Raw genomic sequence first — 12,519 nt, forward strand, 5'->3', positions numbered from 1 at the left:
AACATCCGGGAACGATCTTACTTAGTCCCTGCCGAGTACTTCGAAAAAAAATGGCGGACGAAGAGACAGATTTGGTAAAACTTCTTTTTATCACAGTTTCTTCTTTGTATTTAAAAATCTCTGATCGTTTTACACCGTGATTACCATTTACAGCCTCCAGAAGACAGCGATGAACCAGTTTTATCAACGAACTTGGTATGGTTCTTATGTTATAAACTCAAGGGAAATATCTTAGCTAAGTCGTACCACTTAATTTGGCAGTAATATTATTGTCCAATTAAGTTTATTCAGTAAGAGGCAGCGTGGCCGAGTGGTCCAAGGCGCGGACTTCCAATCCGGAGGTCCCGGGTTAAAGCCCTCTCACTGTTGGAAATGGCAGAAAGCTTACGGTAATGACAGCCCTGTCTCATTTCCCTTGAATGCTGTTTACAGTGACTGTCATGACTTAGAGTTTGGTTTTGTTAAATGATTGGTGTAAAATGAGTGTTCAAGATAGTACAGAGCGGTCGTTATGGGCCATTAAATCCATAAAACATGTTAAGGCTAAATATTCTTGGCAGAACCTTGATGTTGATGGATCTATAATTTTTATTTCACCCACAAAGCAACAAGAATGTTTCAGGTGTGAAGCATCAGCAAAGATGTAACAGGTGGCTAAAAACCTAGTGACAGTCACCCTGTAGTGTGAGTCTACTATAAACATCTCTGTTTTGGGTTTACTCTGTTGAAGGTTTTAATTAAATCATGTACATTTAGTTCCAGCTTTTTGGGACCATCGTAACCAGCCGTATTATTTTTTCTAGTGAAAGTTTACTGCTGAATTCCCCTTTTTATTTATTTTATTTCCTGATAAGACTGACAGCATCAGTGGCAATTCAGAGAAGAGCAAGAAAAGGAAACTTTTAGAGTCATGGTTGAACAAGATTATGAGAATAAAGATTTCTGATGGCAGAACATTGATTGGCTCCTTCCTGTGTACTGACCGGGATAGGAACATTATTCTGGGGTCCTGTCAGGAGTTTGTTGGCTCTTCAGGTGTGTATTTTGGTCACTGAGTTACAGTTAATATAAAGATTATAACGTGAAATAGAAGAAAGATTCTCGCAGTTAGTACGCAACTTAAGCAGTTGTGAAAAGAAAGCCTGGAAAAATTCAGGCTTGAATGGGATTCGAACCCATGACCTCTGCGATGCTGGTGCAGTGCTCTACAAACTGAGCTATCAAGCCAACTGGGAGCTGGTCGTATTGTGAGTTGGTAATATACCCGTGAAGGATGAATAAATGAATGAAGATATGAAACATATATTTTTTTTGAACTGAAAGATGAAGTAGAAGAAAGATCCTCACAATTAGTACTTCCATTTCATCTTTCATCCACAGTTCAAAAAAAAAATATGTTTCCATATATTCACATTCATTTAAAGATTATAACTTTCACCACAAAACTTTCTCAGAGTTTCATTGGTTCAAGCTCCGCCTGATCATGATGTGACAGTGTTCATGCACAGGGAGACACTATTGGGAGATAGTGTACTGTTAATCTTAGTAGTGAAAATATCCAGATTGATATAACTCACCTGTGGAAGGATAGGATAATTTGTAATACTATTATTCCAATAAATTTGTATTAATTGTATTAATACAATAAATTTGTTTATTTATCCATCTTTTATTTTGGCCTCTTGCCTGCTCAAATGGTCAAATTGGCAAGCTTTAAATTTGAATTGCCTGTTGCAGCGAGGTTTGCTCAGAACAAGATTTAGTGGTGAAGATAGTGAACAACAAAAACAATACAGTACTTCTACTTTGGAACTTTGGGTCTGGTAGTTTCCCTTGGAAATTTTATGTTCTTATTTAACTTGTTAACTTAAGCCCTTGTAGCAATCTTGGTTAATTTAAAACCATAAAATATTGGCTGGGCAAAGTTCTAGTATGTGGTATTCCCTAAAAAGAAACACTCATTGTTTAACTGGATACTTTAGAATCCTGAAAGATATTATAGGATTTTACTGAATTTTTGTTTTTTGTTTTTTCTTTTTTGTGCCAGATGAAAAAGAGGACCCAAGGATCCTTGGCTTGGCGATGGTACCAGGAAAACACATTGTTTCCATTGAAATAGATGTTGAGTGACAAGTTTATCATCAAAATGAACATACATTTGAAAAACAGTGTGGGTTTGAGATGGTGGTAAAATAATGGTTCACCATGCAGCAGTTTCTGAATACAACTTAACAGCAAGTTTATTAATTTTTTATTGGAGAACAATTCTGAAGGTCATTTTTCAAGCTCTCCAGCCTGAAGATGGTTGTATTTAAGTGAAGTCCAGCAAGTCAACAGGACTGACTGTGTAAATGAATAAGATGTACCTCTGAAAAGGTTAGGAAATGGCAAAATAGGATTTTTTTTGGCATTTATAAAATAAAAAAAAATTATCAGTTACAAGCTTGGTATTATTCTATTTGCTAGTGGGGCTGTCTCTTGTAGTTATTGGCAAGGTGTAACTCAAGGATTTGAAGAAACTTCAACATAAATTCCAAGGTCAAGCTTGTCTAAGTTTTTACATTGTAAGGCTATTTTCCATAGTTTTCATTCTAGTTAGTTGTCGGATAGCTTGGCCATCGGGCAAGTGACTAACAAGATGTTACTTGCAGATGGCCAAAATTAATGTGCTTGTCTTGGATGATGGTAAAGAACCCTTCTGTAACTAACAAGATAGGCTTGTTAGATAGGATCAGTCTTCACTACTTTCTTTGATCTGACAGTTGCCTCTCAAAGAACACTAGGGCCTTCCTGGAATGTTTGGAAATCAAACTTACACAGGATTACTCTTGAAAGACACACACAAGAGAGATTTCCCACACACAAACAAGGTTGAATCCTTCCAATAGCCTTTATTGGGAAACAGATACAAAATGATTTATAAAGTTACAACCAAAGGTCAAGCCAAATTTTAGCATTACTCCTTTGATCTCGTGTTTCATTATGAATTTCCCTTGGAAAGTGTTTACCGGGTGAAACAAAAATACCTGCCTAATCACAAGTTAACAACGTTCATAGTGCTATACCTACTTAAAATTCTAGAGAATTTAAAAGAGTTTTCAAAAGAACTGCTGGTTGGCAAAATTCACCAACCACATTCAGTTACCTCAATGCCCCTAATTTCACAGCACATGTTTCTTTTTGATAATAACTATTAATCATCAAACATTAAAGTAACAACTGAATGCATCAACCATGTACTTCAAAAGTTTGGCTATCTGTTTTTCAACTTATTGATTTATTAAGAGTGCATTTGATTGGTCATAATCCAGAATAAGAACTAACGATATAATAATAATTATTAATAATTATGATAAATGAATTTTTCAGTCAGTGACACAGGTATATTTGGAAAAAGAAAATAAGTTTTCTCCTAACAGGAGTCAAACCCTCCATTTTTTTTATTACTAGTGTGGTTGCTCTTCGACTGAGGTAGAGGAGACTCATGGGATCTATTAAGCCAATAAACTAGGTTCATGTGAAAAACATCCTGCATACTGCAAGGATTTAAATGTTGATGAATGGTATATGTAAAAAAAAAGTGACCTACAATATCTATTATCTGGCACAAAACATTCAACAGTGTTTCTGTGGATTTACAGTCCTATTTGCTGTACAAGATTACCAGTGTAACCCTTTAAGCCCTGCATATATTTCCTAGATTTCCTGATGGCGCAATTCAGAGAGCTGAGTTTAGAAACAGCCTATATGACATGCCAAAGCAAAAATTCAAAATACTCCCAATTTGAACAAAGATGGAACAAGTTGCAGATAAAAATTGGATGACTTGCTCCATCTTTGTTCAAATTGGGAGTATTTTGAATTTTACTATGATTATTGACTACCCTGCCGCTGGAGTTTTTGTATTTGATTGATAAGTGGGGATGGTATGGTGCACAGCCCTGATTATAGGATGTAATAATTCTGTGTTTACTTGTTCCGGAGTAAGGCCAACTGAACACACTCTAAATGATCATTTTGCTTCACATTGCAATATGATCAAAAAGCATGCAGTGCAATATAATATAATGACTGGGCAGCATTTTCAAAAAAGCAGATTCAATTAAAAATCAAATTCTTAGACTAAAGGGTAATTTTATAATTTAACGTTACATTCGCTATTGTCGGTCAAAAATGTTATGCCTACTTTCAAATAAAAAATATAATAGGTAACATGTTGTACATGTCAAACAGACTCATTCTATGACAGACACAGTGTTTGTTCCTGCCAAAATCAACTACGAAGCACTGACAGTATGTCAGATGAAGCTAGCCATGCTTGTCAGTTCACACTTAAATTGTGTCATTATGCTGAACTTGTTCTACAAGCCCTTTAAAACAGGGTACATTTTATACATTTATGAACTGGATTGTTTGTCCAGCAATATGAAAAATACCAGACGTCTTGAGGACAATACAACGGCAAAAGGAAAAAAAGCAAGAAAACACAAAACATTGTTGACTACACCTCTGGGTGCCAGAGATTTTTTTCCTTACTGGCAAAAAACGTAAATAAAAATATATTTTCTGGAAACAACACAGCTATGTTACGTTTTGACTTAATTTGCAAAGTCGTCTCTCCTCTCGCATTTCATAATTCAGTTGTAAGGGGGCGTGATGGTTTAGCATCTAACTCTGCTGTCATCCTCTGCACCCATCTGGCATTACAGTCTTGACACAGAAGATGCCCATCCAGTGGGTAACAACCAGAGCCACCTTTCTCAGAAGACAGAGGAGCATGACAGTCCTAAAATGTTGAACAAAAAAAGAATAGACTGTCAATTTACTCTGACTTGCACCCCGTTATGTTAATTTTCCGGCCAAAGTCGCTTTAAATGATGTAATTTGCATGTTCTTTAGTTACATAGTTCCCTTGAAAATGGAGTCATGATCACTCCGAAATTGTTAGTGTTTGCTGATATATGCTTGAGCAAATCTCTTTTAATACATTTTGTAACTGTGACTTAAATACTCTTGAGTAAGATATTTTTTAAGGTTGAGGGCATTCAAACATTAATTTTAAGATCAAAGACATACAAATATAATTATGTCATTTCATACAACAACTTTCACATTTACAATCAGTCAGCAATCAATGTTGCATAAATGTGCTGATTGTACTGAAAACACAGGACATTTCCCAGCTGCAACTGGAATCTACACAGGTAGACATCAAAGATGATAAAGATCAGATCAAGCTGCTAGTCTGTTACTACCAAAGTAAGTTCATCAGAGACACTTAAGGAATAAGAGAGTTTATGATACTAGTATATGTAGAACACACATAGGAGGTAACCACTAATTTTTCAGAGAGAATTTAGCTTCAAAATTATTTAGAACAAAAATTCCACATATTGTTTAGTATTGTATCAAAGCTTTTAAGAAATGTAATTATTTGTCAGTTAACTATCTCTAATGATATGCATGGTTACCCCCAATTCTTTTTGGATTTCAACAGCCCTTGTTAAGATTAATTTTGCTTTTTCTGCATAGTCATAAACTGTACAAAATTACTTCTCTATTAGTAGAGACCATCCTTAAGGGGAATGGCTTTTTGTTAAAAGTATATTTTTTGTCTTTATTACCATTATTGCTATTTCATATGAAAATAATAGGTGTTGTTTGAAACACATTTCAAAACTGCATAGCACTAAGTTGTGCACTTATTTAATATTACCTTCAGTATTATAAAGCCCCCTGTTCATATGCTCAGGGTCACTATTAAAGATTCTGTGCTGTCAACAGGATGCCGTGTTGAACAGAACTCTGGTTTTAACAATGGTAAACAAATCAAGTGACATGGGCGTGCAATGGGTACAAAGAATCTGGATAGTAATTCCACTATATGCTTGGTCACAATAAAGTATTATTAACAGTGATATTGTTCACGCAGATACACTTTGGCTTATTAATAATTCACTCAAGATGTTGCATATCTCATATTGTGCTAATTTTCCATGTCAGGCAGGATGTCTGCTCCTTTTCTGCAACTGTAGGTTGGCTAGAGTATGGCAAGAGGCTGTATGAATGAATGTTCTTTCGCATTCCACTTCCATTGACATTCAATGCTTGTTACTGTTAAAAGGCAGTCAATTATTTACAGACACATTCATAAACATTTGCTTACCTCGCAAACATAACACTTGACATGAAAATCCTTGTTCATTGAAACAATGCGAACAGTTTCATCCTGCCCCTATTAAAAATTCCAACAAAATTCCTCTCAATAAACATTTTTATTTACATGTATGTCACGATGGTGCAATGTTTGTACAGTCTAGAGGTTTTATTTGGGGTGCACTCTTATTGAAAGTGTTGAGTATGAACTGTTGTTTCTACCCTCCTGCCAGAGGAAGGGGGTCAATTCAGGATGTAAGAGCATCATTATCATCATCATCATCATCTTACAAAACTGGGTGGTTGAAATGAGCAATTTTCTCATTATATTAGGAACACATCATACCTCATCTGGAATAATCAACTGACTACAAGATGCACATCTTGGTGAATATTTCCTGGAAAAAAAAATGGCAATGTGAATTACTTAGTTAATAAGAAGTTAATAAGTGTAATATCAAAATTATTACCTTAATATAGTCCAGAATTTTCAAATGCCATTACTAATAAAATCCAGGGACTAAATAACTTTTCTGAAGGTAATGGCAAATATATTTGAACAGAAGCTGGGTTGTTTTCCACGGTGACCTTTGCTTTAAAAATAGTTCAAACGTAGGAAGAAAATATAGTACCTATAGTAGTCCTCAATACAGTGGACTTTGTTAAAGTTGTCCACGGTAAACTGCACTCCGTCAAGTTTCTTGTGACAAACTTCACACTTAAAACAGTCAGGATGGAAACACTTCCCAGTGGCTCGCAAAATCTGCATTAATAAATGAAAAAGAATGTCATCTTTTTGTGTTTTTTTTTAAGGTAGCCACTATATGTGATACTCAGTTGATAATAAAAGTACATATCATAAGCACAAATTTGGTTCAGTTTGTGTGGGGTTTAGAAGGATGAGGTGAAGTGGATGCAACCTAGGATGCAGGGAATTCATTGGAAGCCAGGCAACCATTTCCTCTGAACAGCGTACCATGCCCCCCGGGGGGGAGGGGGGGTACTCCCCTATATGAGCTATACGGGGACGTGCCGCTGGATAGGGTATGTATTTTGGCGTCTCTGCCCTGAACAGGGTATATAATTTCAAGCGAGTCTGTCCTGGACCCGTCCTAGACAGGGTATGGTTGCAAGACTGTCGTCTTGTATTCAGCAATTCGAAATCAGAGACGTTAGTCTGTATTTATTTTAGTGAACAATGCTTCACGTCAATTGAGTTTCCGCTTAAGGTTCACCGCTGTTAATACGAAATTTTGGGATTTTTCGCCATCACTTCTAGGAAGTGTATTATTTTATTTGTTGTTATTGGTATTCGCGTTTCAATGCGTGGAACATCACGTCCGGTAAGTGACAGTGGGCCTTTAAATGTTATTACTATTACTAATAAACACTTGTGTAACACAAGAGATAGATGTTGTCCTTTGTCCTAAATAGGGTCTTAAAATAGAGGGCGCTGTCCTACACAGGGTAGGTATTTAAGGTTATTTTCGTCCTGAACAGGGTCAGGGTTTCAAACATTCCAATCCTAACAATATGCAGAATGTATGTCCCATGAACCTAGTTTAATGGCCTTAGCTCCCACGAGTCTCATGTAGCTCAGTGGTAGACCATCTGAACTAGTACGTGGAAGGTTTTAAGTTCGACTCCTGATAGGAGCACTTGGATTTTTTTTCTGAGTATGCCTGTGTGACACTTACTGAATAAAAAATTATACATCATTTCTCAAATTCAGTAAAGATGACCATCTACTCAGAGTTTGAAGCTGATCAAAAGACATCTGCATAGAGAACTGTCTCCAGTTTATGGCCTTTTTCCACAAGGAGCCAGTTTCTTCACTCTCTGTTTCAGGTTTAATTATTCAGTAGTACGTAGCTGGCTCTTTCAGCTCTGCTTGGTTTTCCACATTCATTCATGATGTATAACAAAGAGTACTGAGACTTCACGGAACTGAACTCACCCGATCAGTTATATGCTTGTTACAAGCCCAGCAGGCCTCCAGTGTGTCCTATGAAAAGAAAACTATATTATTATATTACTAACACATCACTAGTGTTCATTAGTACATCTACAAAGGGCCCTGAGTGTGGCTAATGCTCCCAATGATCTGATCACATACATGTAAATTCAGTTCGTTTAACCCCTGTGCTGATTGAAACTACCGGTCATGCAACAGTTTTCTGTAACTGACCACTTTTCATTATATTAAAAGAAATTCATCTTAACTATCAGACTGTGATGGAGAGAGGACAAAATAACAAACTAAAGCCATGCAAATGAACACAATATTGTCAAAACAACAGAGAGTTTAACGGTGGCAATTCTTTGCTGGGTTATCCCTGTTTGAGAAATTCTAGTTTAACACAAATGTAATTCCAAAGTGCAAACTCAAGTGCAAACATTGGGCCCAAGCTCCTTAACAAAAGGAAATTATTAGGAATATAATTTTATGGGCTTACCACATAATCAGCTTCACATAAAGCTTGCTCTTCCACCTTATAAAATACTTTCCCGGTTAATTGACATCCTGAAAATAGAAAACAAACCTGTTAACTCTTTGACAGTGTCTAAATGTAAGTCTCATGTTCAGGGGGGGGGGGGGGGGGAGGGGGGATCTCCAAAGCCAAAATTATTAGAGGAAAGTTTGAGGCTAAACTGGGATTAGGAAGGTTCAAAGTGAGAAACACTCTCTGTGGGAGGCATTAAATATAATTTGGAACATTAAAATAGAACTAAATTTGTTGTGATCAACAAATCTTTACAGTGACAACAAAATGGCAGCTAGTCAAGAAAAGTCACCACTGGGTTATCACAGCCAGAATGAACAGATTACAGTCAAATCTGTTCATATAAAATTTCTCTACTCATCAGTGCTTTATCTCTCTGGCTTTGATTTGACAGGATGAGAGGCCCACACAAGTCAGACAGCTGGGGCATTGATGACCATTAATTGTGCTGTTCAAGGAAATATTACCATACTCCCCCACAGAAGGTTTCTTGTTTTGCACCCCCCCCCCCCCAGGAAATTCCAGATGGGCTTCATACTTTGCTTCTAAAATTTTGACTTTTAAGATCCCCCTCTCTATAGGAATTTCCAATTTATGGGGTGGTATGGACTTTTTCTGGAACTGCACATTGTTCAAGCAACTGTTTATTTACATATTGTAGTATATCAAGCCATTTGCTTTCCAAGTGTTTATATAGGGATGGTGAAACATGCATGCTATCATGGTCAGCAAATTGGCCTACTTTTCACTTATATGGTCTACCACATCTTTAGAGAGGGGAGTTATTATATTCAGTTCACTTGGTATCCAAGTCCGCCAGCTCTTCAGCTCCAATGATTTCTTTCAGGAGTCCAACTATGGATTTAAGTAACACAACAGAGAGCTAGCAGTCAGAGACGGCGTGTCGATGGAATTGTGCACTTCTGGCTTGAGAGAGCATGATATATCAGCCTGGACCTGGTAGTTCAAAGAGCAGATAACTTTGTCCAGTGGATAAGTTGATAATTCCAGCGGATAAAATGTACTCCAACAAAAGTTTTTAGCAAGTTTTTCACACAATCCCTAACTTGAAGTAGACAAAAGCTTCAACTTTATACACAAATTATAGGGCTATACGGAAATTCTTGCACACATTTTATCTGCCACATTGCAACCTATCCAGTAGATAAAATTATCAGCCCTTTGAACAACTGGGGCCTGGTATACGTGACTGACTAAGTTATGGGAGTAAACAGTCATGCCTTTTAAACAGTCTTTATACAGTCCCGTCATCTCCATGGTAACCAAAAGGGTAAGGGAATATGAGGCACTCAAATTTTGCAATCTGATCCAATAAAAAATTTACATTCACATGCCAAACACAGTTAAATGCTGACTAAATTGTACTTGGCTGTATAATGAGAATAGTACAGCCAAGTAAATTAAGAAAAGTGCAAAGATCAAGATGTCCAACAGATGGCTATAAGACTGCGAGCAGTTGTACTTTTATCTGCAGATCACACACACACACACATCTCTTGTGGCTCACTGCTTCCTTGCTTGCTAGGAAAGAAAGAGACTGCTCACAGTCTACACAGATAGCTGACTGATATATTGAATATGCACTCACCACACTTGTCACAAACAAAACACTTGATATGGAAAAGTTTATCCATGGCTGTACAACCAGTTCCCTCCCCAGACACCTTCTGACCACACTTGCTGCATATTCCTGCAAAATAAAAAAATAACAAAAAATAAAAAAAAAAACTGTTGAAATGTAATCTAACTATAGCTATCGGGCATGAATTCATTACAGGGTTATGTTTCTGTGACAGTTCCCTGGAACTCACTTATACACCCACAAGGAGAGAAGCAATGTGGAACAAACTTTCTTGTCTAAGGAAACATAAGACTTCCTACAGCCAACAGCAAAATGAACTTGTACCATCAACTTTACAGTTGAAAGACCAACTTTAAACAGAAAGGAGGACAGCACATGTCATTTCAGTACCATTTAAGCCTGATTTCCACCAGTGATGCAAGCACAGGTGCATTAGCATTTCAAGCATAACAGCTTTATGTCAAATGAAAATGAATGTGATGGAAGTACAGGTAGCAAGCAGAGGAAAAAGAAAAATTTTGATTCTTGTGCTTGTGCTTGTGCTAGTGAAAACCAGGCTTAACTCTGAGTTCCCAACTTCTATTTTGCAACTCTTAGCTCTGCACTTCTGTCTGTTCCCAAACATCCTGTAACATTACAAATTCTTTATTTTTACCCACTCTCCTGCACCCCAACAAAAGTTGACTGATCCATAACTGTTAAGTGCACGTCAATAATCCTGTCGGGCCATTACAGTCAAAATATGAAAAACAACCAAATGAATGGCAAGCTAAAATGCTGTGAGCACTTAAGGTTATCACATTCGATCATGCAAACACTTTAGTTGTCTCCTTCTGACTCAAAAGACAATGGACTAGGCCAAATGTTATTCCAAAAAATGTTAGTATTGAAGCAGGGTCGACTCTGTGGACTGCAAACACTTTGGACGTCTCCCAATTCTCCCAATCAGAGTACAAATAACAAACAGGGTCAACAAGGCCTGAAATGGTCTGAAGTATCTTGATAACAACACAAGGTCACTCCAATAAATTGGGATGATCAGTTTTTAGTCCCCATAGGAATGTGAAAGATCTTTTTTTTTTATCAATGTCAAGAATTAATTCTCTTATTTTTAATCATTCCAATTTGAAATTCAACACAAAAGCTTAAACGTTTAATTACTATGTTTATTGATAGTGAAATACAAAACTTGGAAAAAACATCACCTCAATTAATTGCTGCAAGCAACTAAGAGAACTTGCACAATGCAAGCAGGCTTATTAGCCATGCAAACCGAAAAACTATTTTTGAAATTATCAGGATCTCCATCAAATTTGAAAAGATCATCACATACAAATTAAACAGGCCTGTTCTTTTAATCCTGATGATGGACCAAAGAGACTTTGTAAAATGGTTTTACTTCGCATAATTTTAGCTTAAATATGTCGAGGTTCCAAGCCTGTCTGTATGAAGACACCAGTCAAGACAGAATCAAACCACATCTGTTTATTCTACAGGATTAACAAAATCAAGACATGCTAATCTCTTTCAAGAAAAGGTCGAGACAAGTGAAAATTTAAAAACAGCTTTCTGTCAAATTCCTCAGTGACGCTCTTCAACCGCGAAAGTAAAAGTTGACTCTGCGCACGGATTCTTTCAGCACACGCTATGTTTTGTTGAACGATCTCAAAACAGCAGGAAACATCAACAATGATCTCCATAAACTTACCAAAAAAATCTGGATCGCCTGTGTTCTCCAAATTCTTAACCAGGAGATCAGTAAGTGCATCCAGTTCTTCTTCAGCGCTTTTAACGCCCGTAGAAAGTTGTGGAGGAGCTGGAGGTGGCTTCGGAACGTTTGCTCTTGTTAGCCTTGTCGCTGTCATTCTAATAGGTTTCGGCGATACAGGCGGTGGAATCTTTTTGCCTGTCACTGGATCTAATCGCACAGGAGTTGTCCTAGAGGCCATTGTTACTGTAAATACACGATCACTCAAGCGCTGCGACTTATTGTGCTCCTGGCAGTGCGTACACTGATGAATTGTTTCTGCGTCTTGCCTTGTTTGGAAGCCAATTGAAAATGAGGTGGAATGTTTGGAATTCGGATGTGAAGAGGGTGTGAGGGGGTCACATCCGAGGGTACATGGTATGGCTTCGGAATGGGAGGGGAATGGGAGGGGCACAATAATCACCAACCATCAGTACAGTATTCAAAGTACAACTGACACAAATTATCTAAAAAATTCAGTTATAAAACATTACAAAACGAATACTGTT

At 37.2% G+C, this 12,519-nt stretch overlaps 2 protein-coding genes and 1 non-coding gene across 3 annotated transcripts; 1 reads left to right on the forward strand and 2 right to left on the reverse strand.

Annotated features, from left to right (window-relative positions):
• The first annotated feature begins 38 nt into the window (after positions 1-38).
• LOC146477255 (N-alpha-acetyltransferase 38, NatC auxiliary subunit-like) lies at positions 39-2,442 on the forward strand. The gene is made up of 4 exons (XM_085113704.1): positions 39-74; positions 154-195; positions 855-1,035; positions 2,048-2,442. The coding sequence occupies exons 1-4, from the start codon at positions 51-53 to the stop codon at positions 2,128-2,130; spliced, it is 330 nt and encodes a 109-aa protein (XP_084969830.1). The 5' UTR covers positions 39-50; the 3' UTR covers positions 2,131-2,442.
• Positions 1,155-1,227, reverse strand: Trnaa-agc (transfer RNA alanine (anticodon AGC)). The gene has a single exon. It is a non-coding gene; the product is annotated as a tRNA-Ala (tRNA).
• A 429-nt stretch (positions 2,443-2,871) lies between the features above and the next one.
• Positions 2,872-12,333, reverse strand: LOC146477257 (lipoma-preferred partner homolog). Its single transcript, XM_085113703.1, has 8 exons — positions 11,972-12,333; positions 10,270-10,371; positions 8,613-8,680; positions 8,114-8,161; positions 6,789-6,919; positions 6,503-6,554; positions 6,167-6,235; positions 2,872-4,786 (listed from the first exon to the last, which is right to left on the reverse strand). The coding sequence occupies exons 1-8, from the start codon at positions 12,210-12,212 to the stop codon at positions 4,631-4,633; spliced, it is 867 nt and encodes a 288-aa protein (XP_084969829.1). The 5' UTR covers positions 12,213-12,333; the 3' UTR covers positions 2,872-4,630.
• Between the last annotated feature and the right edge of the window lie 186 nt (positions 12,334-12,519).

Source organism: Pavona decussata, unplaced genomic scaffold, assembly GCF_977016875.1.
Source record: "Pavona decussata unplaced genomic scaffold, jaPavDecu1.1 SCAFFOLD_71, whole genome shotgun sequence".
Taxonomy (NCBI): domain Eukaryota; kingdom Metazoa; phylum Cnidaria; class Anthozoa; order Scleractinia; family Agariciidae; genus Pavona; species Pavona decussata.

What these genes read in the sequence shown, in the direction of transcription:
- LOC146477255 (XM_085113704.1), top strand. Translation starts at nt 51, where the DNA reads ATGGCGGACGAAGAGACAGATTTG. An exon ending in CGGACGAAGAGACAGATTTG is followed by an intron (nt 75 to 153) that starts GTAAAACTTCTT and finishes TACCATTTACAG; the next exon opens with CCTCCAGAAGACAGCGATGA. An exon ending in CAGTTTTATCAACGAACTTG is followed by an intron (nt 196 to 854) that starts GTATGGTTCTTA and finishes TTTCCTGATAAG; the next exon opens with ACTGACAGCATCAGTGGCAA.
- LOC146477257 (XM_085113703.1), bottom strand. Translation starts at nt 12,212, where the DNA reads ATGGCCTCTAGGACAACTCCTGTGCGATTAGATCCAGTGACAGGCAAA. An exon ending in TATGTGAAGCTGATTATGTG is followed by an intron (nt 8,162 to 8,612) that starts GTAAGCCCATAA and finishes TTCTTTTCATAG; the next exon opens with GACACACTGGAGGCCTGCTG. An exon ending in TGTATTGAGGACTACTATAG is followed by an intron (nt 6,555 to 6,788) that starts GTACTATATTTT and finishes TTTTTTTTCCAG; the next exon opens with GAAATATTCACCAAGATGTG.